We start from the raw sequence: 17,109 nt of genomic DNA, 5'->3' as shown, positions 1-17,109 counted from the left end.
TGACTGAATGAATGGACATGAGAGAGGCTGTCTGGTCTTTACTGACAGGTTTTGATGTAGTAACTGGCTTCAAAAAATCAAAGAAGTGCAATTCATTATAAAATTCTGACATTTATATATATGAGAAAATAACCTCCTTGTGACTGGGGTAATAAACACTCTCCCTGATCCTTTCTAGGGTAAGGTTATATGGAAAAAGTAACTGATTAGCTGACCAGACTTGTTTTCTGTTTTTTCTTTTTCTTTTTAGGGCTGCACCTGCATCATATGGAAGTTTCCAGGCTAGGGGTAGAACTGGAGGTGCAGCTGCCAGCCCACGCCACAGCCACAGCAATGCCAGATGAAAGCTGCATCTGCAACCTGCACTGGAACTTGTGGCAACTCTGGATCCTTAACCCGCTGAGCAAGGCCAGAGATTAAACCTGCCTCCTCAAGGTCACTATGTTGGGTTCTTAACCCACTTAGCCACAATGGGAACTCCTAACCAAACTTTTGTTTGTTTGTTTGTTTCTTTAGGACTACACCTGCAGCATATGGAAGTTCCCTGGATGGGGGTTGAATTGGAGCTATAGTCTCTGGCCTATACCACAGCCACAGCAACACCAGATCTAAGCTGAATCTGCAGCCAATACCACAGCTCACAGCAACGCCCAATCCTTTAACCCACCGAGCAAGGCCTCAGATCAAACCCATGTCTTCATGGATACTAGTCAGGTTCATTACTACTGAGCCACAAGGGGAGCTCTTAACCAGACATTTTTAATATATGGAAACAAATTTCCTTCCCACATTGTTATTTCTAATAGAATCTAATCCTAATTCTTACCCAAAGTTTTCCAGTTATTTCTGCTGTTTTTCAGCCTATTTCAGTCTTAGCTGCTAGAATGGACCAATATTAATCTAAGGCTTTTAAAATTAATACAATTAGCAGAAAATAAAAATTCTCTATACATTCTGAATATCCTCTGTAAAAAAAGATGTTTAGAACAACTAATAGTATGATAGCTAAATATATTTGATCAAAAGAGGACAAAGTTGTGCTTCTTCTCCACCACAAAGCCACTGGGGTGTTTTATATTTGGAAGCTGGGGCATAGATGGCTTTGAAGTAAAAGAAGTGTTTTATTCAATTAGGAATTTCCTTATAAATCACCCCTTACCCAACACATAGGAGCCTGGCAGGGCTTCTTTGACTCTGGGAGTCAGAGGACAAAGAAACCACTTGTTAAGACAGATAAGAATCCAGCAGCCAAACTTCCATGCAGCTCACAGACCTGAGTGAAAAGGAGTGTTTCTGAGTTTCTGCTGTCCAGGCTGAGCACAAACCGGATGGACTGGAAAAGTTCTTGGATGCTGGAACGGAACTGCTCCTCTTCCATCCCACAGGTGGCACGTGAGTACAGGATCCTTGACTGCACAATGAACTTGAAAAGGTACTCCAAGGCCTGGAGGTGTGGGAGAAAAAGGGATAGAGAGGTGTTAAGATACCAAGGAACTAATGAAAGAGGGAATGGAGAGTAGGGTACCACCAAAATCAGAAGATGGATAATTCCAACTATTGGAGACAAGCAGTTTAATTTTTTAAAATCTTTTCTCCAAAGTCCAAATGGTCACTAAGCAACAACAGTCCCTAATGAGAAAAATCAAATTATTTTGTGAGCTTCTGAAAGTGTATAAACAGACTATTATGGAAATAGTTGAATTCAAGAAGAAACAGGATCAAAAGAAAATAAATTTATCTCATTTTTCTCAGGTCTAGAAATAAAAGGTTACAAAGGCAATGATGTAAGAACGTCTCTTAAATTTATTCCAAGAAACAAGAGCCTTTAAGGAGTCTTCTGCATCTTTGAGAAAGAGCTGGTGACTGACACAGGGCCAGCTTTCTCACGAGGGTTCAAGTCTGGAGAAAACTTGCCCCTAGTTGCATAGCAGCTAGTAGACCTGACACACCCACTCTCCATCCTCTTCCAGACCAGGACACTTGCCATAAACGGTTCATGAACAACACAGAAGACAAAGCTCCGGCAATGTGTTCAGGAAGCAGAATCTAATTCTGAGGAGTCTCTGCAGCTTGGCTCATGCTTATGAACAGAGTAATTCTCTTTTAAAAAGAATTTAAGATCCAGGACTATATTTTCTAATCAAAGAAAGGCTAAAGATTTCCCAGACACTGGAAAGGGAGAGACATTGAACATTTGAGGAGAAACTTATATCCAAGGATGAAAAAAGTGGAACTCAGTTACTTGAAATATGTAACAGGAAACAATTCCCGAGCCACTTTTCATAATCTAGCCATATGTCAGATTTAGCAAAGCAAAATGTATGCATGTACATGTGTGTCTGTGTGTGCATACGTGTGCACAAATGCATCCCACATTAAACTCAGCACTGGAAAGTGGCTAGTTCAGAAAAATGTATGTTACAAGGCTTGTACCAGAGGATTCTACAGAATAAGTTACAGTGTATGGCCTCATCTCCATAAATGATACAGTCTCTGTTGCAGTAGTCTTTAATGCCTGGTCTGTAGAGAACCTGGAAAGTCTCTGCTATATAGTCTAATTTTTAAAAGGAAAATGTTTTCTTCAGCATCAGTTTTTTTTTTTTCCTTCAGTTTGAAACAACTGCCAAGAGATGTAATGAATGGCTTGAAACATCCACTAGTTTCAGAGTGAGAGGCAGAACTGGACAGCAAAGTTGCTTGTACTTCCTGGGAATGAAGGATCAGTTCCTCCACTAAGTCCTAAAATATAAAACTTTACAGAGGAACACAAGGCTGTTGTCAAAGATGGCTCTGTGAAAACCTGGATGATGGTAAGGACAAAAGCCAACTTCCAGTCATCCATCACCATCTGACTTCCCCTTTCTTGACTGCCTTTGGTTTTCACCATCAGCACCAGCGTGGCTGGACCAGGTGATGCTGGCCACCTGTGACAGATGCAACTGGGGATGAAGTGGAGGACAGAAGAATGGGGTAAAAGGTCAGGGTGGATCCTGTGGAAGTTGTTCAAAGTTTACAGGTGTTCCAACCCTGAGTGGAGATGATGGAACACTCAACTGTGGCTGAAAGAGTTGCTCTGTCTTTTCCTACTTGGATTAATAAACCTGAAAGGAAAAGAGATCCTAAAAGTTGTAACAACCTTTCTATCACCAAGGAGATAATTGTACTTTCTCTCTCCCTGCTAAGGATCTGATACAGCTCGGCAGTGAAAAGTGTGCTGTGTTTCTGGAACACCTTGTCAAAAGCCATCCTCAAACCCACCAAAGAGGGTCATTCACATAGGAATAAATAATATAACCAAGTACGAAAATAAAAACACTCTTTATTTTCATCTTCTTTAGTGGCAGAACTTTGGAAAAATCATGACTGTTTTTATTTTTTTCTTTTTATGGCCACATTTGCACTGCAGCTGCGGCACTCCTGGATGCTTTAACCCACTGTGCCGGGCTGGGGATCGAACTCAAACCTCTGCAGCCACCTGAGCTGCTGCAGTCGGATTCTTAGCCCAATGTGCCACAGCAAGAACTCCAAAGGTCATGACTCTGAAAGTGAAAGGAAGAGACGGTATATTAGTGGCTAGCTATACTGAATTAAGAGCAATAAAGAAGAGGAGGTTTCCTGGTCTATAGATTATACCAGAACTAGAGGTCCCATGCCAGAAGCATATGCATCTTGTAAAGAAGGATGAAACAGGATCAGACAGAGACAAGTTTTGTCGAGAGGTCTTATAAACTGAAATTTGATGAAGAAGGGGACATTTCCTGAAAAACCTTTGGTCTAGATTCATTAGTATTAGATGTCATTCAGATAACTTTGAAATGATAAGAACAAGTATAAAAGTACCCCCAGAAAAGTGCTCCTCCCAGTAGAACTCTTCCTTTTCCTCACCCAAACCTGATGTCTCCAGAATTTTGTACCTCTGTAAGTAACCTTGCCATCAACCCAGCTCATCTAGCCAGAACCTTTAAACCAGCTTCGGGTCTTCCTTTCTGTCACCTCCCACATCCAATCTAACATTTAAAAGGCCCAGCTTTGGTCACATCAGCCATTTTACAGTTGCTTAAAAACCCCAGCTCTTTCCCATCCAGGCTTTTTTTTTTTTTTTTGGCATTTCTTGGGCCGCTCCCGCGGCATATGGAGGTTCCCAGGCTAGGGGTCTAATTGGAGCTGTAGCCACCAGCCTATGCCAGAGGCACAGCAACGCAGGATCCGAGCCGCGTCTGCAACCTACACCACAGCTCACAGCAACGCCGGATGGTTAACCCGCTGAGCAAGGGCAGGGATCGAACCCGCAACCTCATGGTTCCTAGTCGGATTCGTTAACCACTGCGCCATGACGGGAACTCCCCATCCAGGCTTTTAAACATGCTGTTTCCTCAGTCTAGTATGCATGTCCCCCAGGTCTTAACACTATTTCAGCTCAGACGTCACTCCTCAGAGAAGTGTTCCCTGCACTTTTGGGCTCCCCTCCCCTCAGTCTATTCCAAGATCTTGTTTATTTCCTTCATAGCACACATCAATTTTCTTCTCACTGACTTTGTGTAAATGCCTGTTTGGCATGTTTATTGTCTGTCTTTTCCCCACTTGAGTGGAAGTTCTACGAAGACCTAGGCTTTTCTGCTTGGGCCCCTGCTGAATCCCATGGTTAACACAGTATCTGACACAGGGCAGGTATCAAGCAATATTGACTGAATGACTGAATGAACAATTCTTAGAAGAAAACTTCTGAGATGCCTTCTTCAGTAACCTTAAGCAATTAATTTATGGACTCAAGGAATCTTTTGCATTTAATTTGACTCTTATCTCCTAAAATAATGGGCAGGGCACCTCACGGGTGCTGGTATTCAGAGAAGAACAGAACCCAGGCCCTGCCTTCACATCATACTCAGACCCCTGCTCTACATTTCTGTTTGGGTCTGATTCCACTCAGGACACAGGGGATATGCTCTTCAAGGGGAGAGGTCAATCTTACTCCTCCTTGCATCTCAGCACCCACGACGTGCTGAATGCTCAGCAGACATGTATTGCGTGAAGGAGGACAAAAATGAGACTTGTGGTCTTAGATTTTTCACACAGTGTGCAGAGAAGAGGCAGCGGAAATAGGACTTATGATCTGATTTTGCCTCTTTAATATGATAGTTGGGGGAACATATGTTTCACATGTGACCATGTGGACAAGAATAACAAGATCATAGGCCCAGTAATACTTAGAGTAGATGATGGGATATTAAAAGAGGACAGAGAAAAAGCACAACTACTTTGCTTCCATTCTACTTATAGAAGAACTAGAAAGGATAAGAAACACATGGTTGGAATTCCTGTCATGTCTCAGTGGTTAAAGAACCCAACTAGTATCCTTTAGGATGTGGGTTCGATCTCTTGCCTTGCTCAGTAGGTTAAGGATCCAGTGCTGCTGTAAGCTGTGGTATAGGTCACAGACATGGTTCAGATCCCGTGTTGCTGTGGCTGTGGTGTAGGCCAACCCCTGTAGCTCTGATTCGACCCCTAGCCTGGGAACCTCCATATGCCATGGGTGTGGCCTTAAAAAGACAAAAGACAAAAAAAAAAAAAAAAAAAAAAAAAAAAAGAAAGAAAGAAAAAGAAAAGAAACACATGGTTAAAAAGCAACTGAAAATAAAAAAACCTTAAAAAAAAAAAGTAACCCAAGAACAAGAAAAGATGGGGACAAAAGAAAAGAAAGCATGAACTTGCTTTAATTGAGTTTCCAGCAGATACAACTATTTTCTTCAAACAGCTATCTGTGGAACTGTTGAGCAAAAAAGAGATCAACATTCTCACAGGTGGTTCTCTACAGCAGAAGCAGTAGCCATGAAAAGAAGTTACCAGAAAATGTAGTTAGCATACACGAGGCAGGTCTCTGTAAACTGGAGCTGTCCAGCAATGCAAAGGGCCCCCTGTCATGGTTTTAAGATCATCTTCTCAACATATCTACATACAGTGCATTCACTAAAAGTATTGGAAGATCTTATTTCTAGTCAATGTTGCCACCAACATTGGCTTAGAAGGAGATATGACACTTTAGCCAGTGGAAGCAAAGACTGACACTGTTGGTAAAAACCAGGCAGGGAGGATGGCTATGAATCAGATGCGTATCATGCCTCCCTCCTACTTTAAGATAAAATTATCAGGAATAAGGACCTTTCAGGGCAAAATCAAAGTGAGGAAAGGGGAGGTATGTGGATCAAGGCGGTCATTTCCTGAATGCAGAGCAGTGTACACCATGAGGTTACTTGCACTCACAGAGTTCTACAGGGGTGGGCCCTTTCTGTACAAGTAAGCTCAGTACGTTACCCGCATGGCTTCCTGAATGTGGTCTTGCCGAATCAGTTCTGCTGAGCAGTCCATGTACCACTTCAGACATCGGATTAGCTCCCTGGAAAAGAGAACAATTCCAGAAACCTCGCTTTAATCCAAAAGCAATGCAGCCTGAAATATTGTCTTGAATTAGCCACACAGGAAATAGTATCCTGCTGAGGAACCAGAATGGAGTGAGGATCCCTTTCAGCTGTGGAATCTTAAGATCAGTGAGACCAGATAATACTCCCTGTCCAGAAAGAGTTGCCACATTTCAATTAGCAATTACAATCACTCTTTCCTACTCTCCCGGACACACATTTCTTCTGATTACAAGAAAGTTTTCCCAAAGTCTTAGGCTGGATGTATGTTTTTGTTTTGTTTAAAACTGCTAAGTCTCAGAGTTCCCTCGTGGCTCAGTGAATTATGCATTTGGCATCATCACTGCTGTGGCTCTGATCACTGCTGTGGTGTGGGCTCAGTCCCTGACCTGGGAACTCCCATATGCCATGAGTGTGGAAAAAAAAATCTGTTGAGTTTCCAGTACATAAAATAGTGACTAGTAAATAGTAGACTCTGAATAAAGGTGTATTGTCCCATATGCCCCTCTTTGCTATCCCAACTGATCCTGTTTCCTCAGGACCAAGCCATCTGAGTGGAATGGGATTACAGAATCAGAAGGCCTACATGTTTATAGCACAAGACAGGACAGAAGTCAAGAGTGCAGGCCCTTGTCAGAGGACTAGTTTCACATCTGGGTCCTATCAGTTTCTATCACTGTATCCTTTGGCAAGTTGTTTGAGTCCTCTATCTCCATCCTCTTCATTTAGAACATACAGGAAACAATAATACATATCAAAGTTACTGTGAATTCTAATGAGATGACACGTTTAAAATACATAGCACAGTGCCTGCTATCCAAAGTGACATCAAAGTATCAGAGTTCCAGTGATTCCACAGTCTTGCCGCATTCTGGTTTTACATTTTCAAACCAAACACAACTTGGGCTCATTCCATAGAAAACATGGTGATTTTTAGAACTGCTTTAATGGTTTAGATGACTTGTGTTTCTCATGTTTACTATTCATATCATCTCTTTTATTGACTGTCTTTTTATTTTTTTTAAACATTTATTTGTGGGTGCTGTATTTAGCTATCTACATGTTTGTCTTTGAAAAAGAATGACCTATTTTTAGCAGCTCTTTTCATTTCTTAGAAGAAAAAGTAAGACAACTACATAATAAACTATAGTTTAAAATGTCCACAGAAAGCCCACAGGTAACATCATACTCAATGGTAATAGACTAAAAGCTTTTCCTCTAAGATCAGAAACAAGGTAAGGATGCCTGCTTTTGCTACTTCTATTTAGTACATTAGTACTAAAAGAGCAATTGGTCAAGAAAAAGCAATAAAAGGCACCCAAATTGGAAAGGAAGAAGTAAAATTATCTTTGTTTGTAGCTAACATAATCATATATAGAAAAGCCAAGTGTCCACAAAAATCCTGTTAGAACTAATAAATGAATTCAGCAACACTGCAGAATATAAAATCAACATATATAAATCATTTGTTTTCTATATACTAATAATTGAGCAATCAAAAAAGGAAATGAAGAGAACAATCCATATATGGTAGCATCAAAAAAGAATAAAATACTTAGGAATAAACTTAACCAAGGGGGTTAAAGACTTATACTTTGAAAACTACCAAATATTGCTGAAATTAAAGCAGATACTAGTAAATGGGAAGACATGGATTAGAAGACTTAATATGGTTGTCAATACCACCCAAAGTGATCTACAAATTCAATGCAATTTCTATCAAAATCCCAGTGACATTTTTGCAGAAATAGAAAAATTCATCCTAAAGTTCATATGGAATCTGTAGGGATCCCAAATAGCCAAAACAATCTTGAAAAAGAAGAACAAAGTTAAAAGCACTTGCACTTCCTGAAAACTTAACCACAAAGTTACAAAGAGAAACTTAGATTATAAAGAGTAGTCAAAACAGGGTGGTACTAGCAAAAAGACAGATATATATATACACATACATATACATATATATACATATATACACATCAATAGAATAAAATAGCCCCAAAATAAACCCTTGCATATATGGTTAAATGATTTTTAACAGAGATGCCAAGACCATTAAATGGGGAAGAACAGTCTTTTTCGAGAAACTGCATGGGAAAACTAAATATCTACATATAAAAAAATAAAATTGGATTTTTATGTTATACAATAAACAAAGATTAATTCAAAACGGATCAAAGACCTAAATGTAAGAGTTAAAACTATAAAACTCTTATATGAAAACATAAGAGAAAAGCTTCATGACACTGAATTAAGCAATCATTTCTTGGATATGATATCAAAACACAGGCTACAAAAGAAAAATTGGAACAAGTTCAATTATATAAAAATTGAAGACTTCTTTGCATCAAAGGACACAATCAAAAGACTAAAAAGGCAATGGGAGAAAATATATGCAAATCATATCCCTAATAAGGGGGTAGTAGTCAGAATACATAAAGAACTCCTATAGCTAAAGAACAACAACGAAAAAAACAACCTGATTGAAAAATGGGCAAAGGACCTGAATAGATTTTTCTCCAAAGAAGATATATAAATGGTCAATAAGCACATGAAGAGGTACTCAACATCACTAATCATTAGGGAAATCCTAATTAAAACCACAAGATACTACTACATGCCCATTAGAAAGGCTAGGATAAAAAAGGTCCCAGGAAGTCTTGTTGTGGCTCAGCAGATTAAGAACCCGACACAGTGTTTGGAAATATTCAGGTTTGATCCCTGGTCTCTCTCAGTGGGTTAAGGATCCAGTGTTGCCACAAGCTGTGGTGTATGTTGCAGATGCAGCTCGGATCCCATGTTGCTGTGGCTGTGGCATAGGCCTGCAGCTGCAGCTCTGATTCAACCCCTAGCCTGGGAACTTCCATATGCTGCAGGTGCAGCCATGAAAAGAAAAAATAAAATGAAAAAAATAAATAAAAAGGTCCCAAATACAAAAAAACCCCCCAGAAAGTAACAAGTATTGGTGAGAGTGTAGAGATACTGGAACCCTTGTGCAGTGCTGGCGGGAATGTTAAATGGTGTGGCCACTATGGAAAACAGCATAGTGGTTTCTCAAAAAATTAAAAATAAAATTACCATATACCAAAAATAGAATGATCTGGCCATTTCATTTCTGGGTATATAACCCAAAGAACTGAAAGCAGGATCTTAAAAAGATATTTGTACTCTCATGTTCATAGCAGATTCACAATAGCTAAAAGGTAGATAAATGTAGAAAAGTATTCATTGACAGATGACTAGATAAACAAAATGTGGTACCTATTACTGGTAATATTGGTAAATAATGGAACATTATTAAACCTTTAAAAGGAAGGAAATTCTGACACATGCTATCATATGGCTAAACTCTAAAGACATTGTGGTAAGTGAAATAAACCAGTCACAAAGAGACAAATATTGTATGATTCAATTTACATGAAGTGCCTAGATGAGCAAATTCATACGCAAGAAGTATAATTGTGATTGCACAATGGCTAGGTGTGGGAGTGGAGTGAGAAGTTATTGGTTAATGGGTACAGAGTTTCCCAGTTTTACAAAACGAAGAGTTCTGGAGATGAATGGTGGTATTATACAAAAATGTGGCTATATGTAATGTCACTGCACTGTACACTTAAAAATGGTTAAGATTGGGAGTTTCCATTGTGGATCAGTGGGTTACAAACCCAACTAGTATCCATGAGGATGTGGGTTCGATCCCTGGCCTTGCTTAGTGGGTTAAGGACCCAGCATTGCCGTGAGCTGTAGGTAGGCTGCAGATGCAGCTCAAATCCCATGTTGCTGTGGCTGTGATGTAGGCTGGTGGCTGCAGCTCCAATTGGATCCCTAGCCTGGGAACTTCCATATGCTGTAAGTGTGGCCCTAAAAAGCAAAAAAAAAAAAAAAAAAAAAAAAAAAAAATTAAGATCATACATTTCATACTGTGTATTTTATGTATTTTACGATGTTTAGTTTTTAAAAAGGTGGCTAAATAAATGGTGGTTGTGGTTGCCACTGAACTTTTCAAAAGCCTGTCTTTCTAGTCAAACGCAAGTCCTAATGATGATGCCAAATGCAACTTACTTGTATGCCAGGGCTCCAGCAAAGTGCTTCTGGATGTACGTGTCCATCACAGGCCGGAAGTGGAAATATTTGATGTCTCGGAGCAGGTTGATGATGAATACCTGGGACAGATGGAGGACAGTAGAATTCTTTGGGGTCCTCAAACCTACCCCCAGCAGGAATCAGAATTCTTGATTCTTCAAGGAATGGCAAACTGTCAGTGTTTTCTCTATTGTTCCCACTAAATGAAAGATTTCCATTCTGCATCTGTTTTTTCTGTTATGTTTGTTCTCTTTCTAACATCCCTGGCCTGCCACTGCAAACTTGGGACTGATTTGTCTATACCAGCGTTACTCTGAGCTTCTCTCTTTACGATAACACCGGGTGGTACACTATGGATCCGGGGAAGGCAAAACAACAACAACAACAACAACAACAAAAACAACTTGTGTAGGTTGCATAAATATGAAAGTGTCTCAAAAACTTGGAAAAGAGAGAGGAAAAAAAGATTATCCTTTGAGCCAAATCAGCCTATGAAAGGCTGTGCCCTTCAGAAATGGGGCTGGCTGGCCAGGGAAACAAGGAAGAGGGAAAGTCAGAGAAACAAACTTTATAAGTGCCATTCTAACTCTTGCCTCTGCTTCTCATCTATCAGGTAGATTTGGAGTATCTGGTTCTCCTTGAATACATAGCCCTCCTCTGGCACTGGCTTTATTAAACAAAATGCACTAAACATTCAAATGACAACAAATAACACATGCTGGAGAGGGAGTAGAGAAAAGGGTATCCTCCTACACTGTTGGTGGGAATGTAAATTGATATGACCATTATAGAAAACAGTATGGAGGTACCTAAGAAAACTAAATATAGAACTACCATATGACCCAGCAATCCCACTCTTAGGTATATATCCAGACAAAGCTTTCCTTGAAAAAGATATATGAACCCGTATGTTCATTGCAGGACTATTCACAATAGCCAAGAAGATGGAAACAACCTAAATGTCCATTGACAGATGAATGGATTAAGAAGTGGTATATAATCACAATGGAATACTACTGAGCCACGAAAAAGAACAAAACAATGCCTTTTGCAGCAACATGGATGGAACTAGAGACTCTCATACTAAGTGAAATAAGTCAGAAAGAGAAAGACAAAGACCATATGATATCATTTACACCTGGAATCTAATATATGGCATATATGAACCTTCCTACAGAAAAGAAACACATGGACTTGGAGAATAGACTTGTGGTTGCCAAGGGGGAGGGGGAGGGAGTGGGGTGGACTGAGAGTCTGGGGTTAATAGATGCAAACTAATGTATTTGGAATGGATAAGCAATGAGATCCTGCTGTATAGCACAGGGAACTATATCTAGTCGCTTATAATGGAACATGATGGAGGATGATGTGAGAAAAAAGAATTTTTTTCTAAATATTTGGGTCACTTTGCTGTACAGTGGAAACTGACAGAACTGGGTCACTTTGCTATACAGTAGAAACTGACAGAACACTGTAAACCAAGTATAATGGAAAAAATAAAAATCATTAAAGAAAATATTCAAATCACTGTCCATTCTCATTAAGCAACTGTCTGAGACTCTGGTTCTAAGACAACCTCAGAGAGAGCAAAAGTGTGATGCTCAGATAAGCACAAGAAGGTCTCTGCTTTTCATGGTGGTTGAATCCTACTTTGTAAGTGGAAAAATGGGTCATCTTGTTTCCTATATCAGTCTCTGTGCTTTTTGTTGGTGTAGGTCCCTATTTCAGGAGCTAGGCTAGGCAACTGTGGTAAGACTGAGTATCAGAACTTCAAAGTTGAGGTCCAGACCTCACCATAATGAATTCTTCAAATATCATCTTATAGGGATCTGCCTCACTCTAATAAGTTGTTTTCCTTAGATTTTAAAAAATATGTTATAGGAATAATCAATAATAATTAAATAATAATTAAAATAATCATAACAATAATAGGAATAATTAATGATAATTAAAATAATTTAAAATCAGGAAGGGTGAGACTTACCAAAGACTGAAAGACCAACAGGCCATATTTCTCTGTATTATCATCCAAAATCACGAAGAGTGTATCTAAGATATCCTGCAGAAACTGCAACAGCAAAAAATCAAACTTAAATACACCAATGAATTTATCTCCTACTAACAAAGTCAAAGATCTCCTAACATTTCAAATTACCACTGAATAGTAGCCTAGTACCTCACCTCCACCTAGCCAAGAGACAACCAGGTGAACTTGGGGAGTCTGCTTATAGCCCAAAGGGTCCTGAAAGAGACCTAGAGAGGCTAAATGCTAAACTTCTAAGGAAAGATCAATTACCTAAAAAAAGTAGGACATCCATGCAGAACAGTAATCTTGAAATAAAGACAATCTAAGTGATTCTGATGCCAAATCCATTTGGAGAAAAAGAGATTAATTTCCTGGGACTTTGTCCTCCTCCCCGATTCAGCAGTCCTTTATTCTTTATCATGGCCTAACTCTAGAGGACATCTGCCTGAGGGTGTGCAAGCAAGGCCTTACCCACAGAAACTATTTTTTGGTCTAAAAATTATTGTCTCAGGAGAAGGGAGAAATGCAGTTGATAAGGGCTGTCAAAAAGGGTCAAAGATCTACAAGCACCATTTTTTTTTTTTTTTAAGCATGTATTTTTTTCTAAGATGTAAAAACCAAGGGAGAGAATAATACTTATGGATGCTCCCAGTCTTTAAAAATCAAACCTAATATTCTGCTGGTCAAAATGTAATTTACTGATACAATGTTTACAACGTATTTCAAAACAATACAAAGTGAGAGGCATGGATGGGGGGTGATGGGCAGGACTGTCCATGGGTTGATGATAATCAGAGATGAGTGATAAGTATATGTAAGGTTATTTATACTATTCTGTCTACTTTTTTGGTATGTTTGAAATCTTCCAACAAAAAGTAAAAAAAAAAACAAAAAAAAAACCCCAAAACAAAATGCTACATTTTCTGTTTACATTCTCTTCTGGCTGGCTTGAGACAAGTATTGCTGCTAAAATGAGAAATGCTGGTAGGATGTTCTCTTGTCAGGAATGCAGCACCTCAGCCTTAAAACAATCAGACTTCCTTTTCTTTTCACTGGGTGGGGGATGGGATGAGGCCTGCATTCAGATTCAGATCAAGGGCAGGAATTTATGGACGGCCCTTCTGCTGATTTGAATACACACCTTACCAGATAGTAAGGAGGAGCTATTACTCCCAGAAAGGAAGAAGCAGGCTTTTCCAACCCCACCTCCCCTTGGATGATAAAACTGTAGCCCACTGGATCCCTGGAGTGGAGCTTCCTTGCCTGCCTGCTTGCATCTCTCACAAGCATCCTATTCTTTTTTTTTTTTTTTTAACCTTGACATCTCATTTTATTTTATTTATTTTATTTTATTTTATTTTATTTTTAGGTTAGGGCTTATTTTCTTTTTCTTTAAAATTTTTTTTTTTTTTTTATTTTCCCGCTGTACAGCAAGGGGGTCAGGTTATCCTTAGATGTAAGCATCCTATTCTAATAAATCTATTTCTTGCCTATCACTCTGTCTTTTTGCTGAATTCCTCCTGTGCGGAGGCATGAAGAACCTAAACCTCGTTGAGTCCAGACACTGGGTGAGTGATTTTAATTTAAAACCATGGGTTCAAAGTCCCAAACTGGGTTTAGGCTGGGTTCGAGTCCCAGCACATGGGTTCAAGTCCCCACCTATGTTCTGGCTAGGTACAGGCCATTAGTACTGTCAGTTTCAAATGGAGCTGTAGAATGAAAGTTTAGGCAGTGCATCTGTGCTGATAGATTTGATACTTGGAGTGACAGAGCTAAGAATGCTCACTGATAGATAGGTTGCCTTCTGGGGATTAGACTGAATCTATTTTACATTCCATTGCTCTTGCTGATCACCAAAAGCACCTCCATTTTCCTCAACTAAGTTCAGTCCATTGGGCTTTCACCACCAGGAAGTGCCTGGGGTTTTTCTCGAGGTAAAGTTAGATGAGCAAACATCTGATTTCTACATAGTGCAGAGAAGCTCTGTGGAAAACAACTGGGGTTGTCTAATGGGTTCCTGCCATTAGACAGGAAATGTCACCAAAAGTACTTATTAAAAACCAGCTGAGTAGGGAAGGGTCCCTTAGTATGAGATACTGGGCAAAATCAGCAGTTATAGTTAATGGAGAATACTCAGAGTTCCTCCAGATAGTCAAGAGAGTAGAACCAGAAAGACATCAGGCTGGGTCTGTAGTAAAGGGTTACAAAATAAGCGAAATGAGAAAGAGACCAGAGTAAGGGAGAGGACCTAAAGGCTTGCAGGTGGCACCAAGCACTGAGATTGTTTCTGAGAGGGTGCTTTGGCCATGGTCTTTTAATTACCATTTTGCTTAAATATAGTTAAATTTAAATACAGTTTCTAAAAGGTAATAAACCTACTTTTAAAAAGAAGCTAACTAAAAAAATGAAAAAAAAAAAAGACCTTTATTTCTACTCACCTAATTACATACTTCGAAAAATTGTCTTAGAGGCTTATCAAGGCAGAAATCAAGGGGAAGTAAGGCCTTCTGCCCAGATTCTTGCTCAGACAGCATGTGTGAATTACTTGAAGCCATACCTTAACAATTTCCTCCCCGCTGACATGCCGCAACCGCCCTAGGATATCCATGATCCGGTCTGGAAAGGCCTTCCATTTCAGCAGAGCAAGGAGGTCCACTAGAAGGCAAGCCCAGAAGATGGTAAACCCTAGCTATGTCATGTACAAGCCAGACTCTCCCTGCCAAGGACAGATGGCATCTAGAGGGACAGAAATAGTCACGAGCAGTATAACACCCTCTTGAGTGCTGAGATCAAGGCTAACGACACAACTGTAAAATCTGAATGTGTACTTAGGAGCTGCTAAAACCATGGAAAACCTCCAAGGCTGCTACAACCAAGTAATTTCTTCAACTTTGAATGAAAAGAATCCCTTCACTGTGGCATGAAAAAGAAATAGTATCTGTCTCTCCTAACATATATTAGCAACATGAATCAGCAACTGAGGACAAGGGAGGGCAGCACCCTGCAGGCACCATCACCTACCGTTCTGGGTGAGTTTGGTGGAGGAGAGCTGTGTGGAAATGAAGAAAGACTCTTTGGTGCTGCGCTGGAAGATGAGGCTGGAGGGAATGTTAGGGCAACCATTGTAGTCCTCTTTGCAGCAGGGCAGGCCCAGGTACAGAGCATGGTTGTTAAATGTGCTATTCTCATCACACTGTAGGCAAAAGTAGAGAACATAGACTGTTTCTTGAACCATGCCATGTGTAAAAGTCAGGTTCCAGGGGATTCTGAGTTGATGTTGGCTCTCATCTTCCTGAGGCTGGACCTTGGGCTTCAGGTCCTCTTAGAAGAGTGCTTTCTAAGTACTTTAAAAGAACTTTTCATTTCTCTCTCAGAGAGTGGCTCACATCCTTTTAAGGAGAACATGGCAGGGCATGTGGCCCCTGGGGTGCAGGCAATCTTGAGTGCCAGCTATGCCATGAGAGCTGACAGAACCACAATCGCAAATAGCAGCTATCCTAATGTACCAGCTAAGGCCACAATGACACAGAGGGTCTGGTAATAGATTTCCATTGCTAGTGGAGTAGGAGATGGGAAACAAAGGCCCTGCAAGCAGGACTTGTGGGAAGAAGCCTACCTCATTTGGAAGGCAAAAGGCTGCCCACAGCTGTCCTATGGTTTCTACAAGCACACCACCCTGGATCCTCTAGCTTGCTCAGTGAAAACCACCTAACTGAGAACAATGTGTTGAAGTGGCCTCAGCGGGGTGAGAGACAGGTGGGCTCCCTACCTTGTAGACATAGAGCTCATGGATATCATCTGAGAGGGTGGTACCATCATCCCGCATCAGTGGTGAGAATGCAAAGCCAAAGAGTTTCTTCTCTCCTTTGTCCTTTGCTGCAATGAGAGCCAAGCATTAGTTATTTCGCCCTGCACTTTCCTTTTTAACAAAAATTCCCTTTTTGCTTACCACCTACTACAATCTTTACTTCTTTGTCCCTTACTTTGTTCATTAATTAGGTAGCAACCTGATGGCAAGAATGATGAGAAATGTATTAGACTGGGTTTCCATTTATATCCCAAGGTACTTAGGCTATGACCCAAATAGAAATGAAAATTATTAGTCTTGCCAAACCTGGGGCTCTTTAAGAAGCAGTTTAATACACACAAAGGAACACCCTCAAAGAGGAGTGACACTGGCAATTATCCAGTGTCCAGGTCAGACACTAGGAAAGGCTAATACCAGATCCCATGTTTCTGAATCATGAAAACAAAGAACAGCCTTTGATGACATTCCTGCTCTGAGTACACAACTCCTTATTTTCTTGACCCAGTAGTAAGAACCCTCTTAATTCTGTTGCATAGAGGAAAGAGTTATATTCATATCCTCAAAGAAATGTGGAGAAAAATCTCACTCACTGGAACAGTGTCTGAACTCGAAGCGCAGGTGGGAGCCCCGGAACCGGTCAATGGGGATGGGCAATTTGATAATTTCTCCCCAGCGAGGACTATTACTATGGTAGAGGACAAAGGAGTGGTAGGAACTCCTATTAGGCTCTCCTGAGCCCAAGCTGATGCAATCCTGGAAGAGAGAAGCAAAATGAGATGCCA

At 40.2% G+C, this 17,109-nt stretch overlaps 1 protein-coding gene across 15 annotated transcripts in view; it reads right to left on the bottom strand.

The window, feature by feature from the left end:
* DOCK3 (dedicator of cytokinesis 3) overlaps positions 1–17,109 on the bottom strand; it is a 504,996-nt gene that overhangs the window by 80,875 nt on the left and 407,012 nt on the right. For all 15 annotated transcript variants that reach the window (XM_021068831.1, XM_021068838.1, XM_021068839.1 and 12 more), the window contains 8 exons: positions 16,918–17,080; positions 16,289–16,395; positions 15,541–15,712; positions 15,077–15,174; positions 12,478–12,561; positions 10,473–10,573; positions 6,310–6,391; positions 1,274–1,444 (listed from right to left, as the gene is read on the bottom strand). In XM_021068831.1, coding sequence (XP_020924490.1) covers positions 1,274–1,444; positions 6,310–6,391; positions 10,473–10,573; positions 12,478–12,561; positions 15,077–15,174; positions 15,541–15,712; positions 16,289–16,395; positions 16,918–17,080 — 978 coding nt within the window. The remainder of the gene's footprint in view (positions 1–1,273; positions 1,445–6,309; positions 6,392–10,472; positions 10,574–12,477; positions 12,562–15,076; positions 15,175–15,540; positions 15,713–16,288; positions 16,396–16,917; positions 17,081–17,109) is intronic.

Source organism: Sus scrofa, chromosome 13 (assembly GCF_000003025.6).
Source record: "Sus scrofa isolate TJ Tabasco breed Duroc chromosome 13, Sscrofa11.1, whole genome shotgun sequence".
Lineage (NCBI taxonomy): Eukaryota > Metazoa > Chordata > Mammalia > Artiodactyla > Suidae > Sus > Sus scrofa.
Note: the sequence above shows the minus strand (reverse complement) of the source record. Positions and strands in the feature narration are given on the sequence as shown.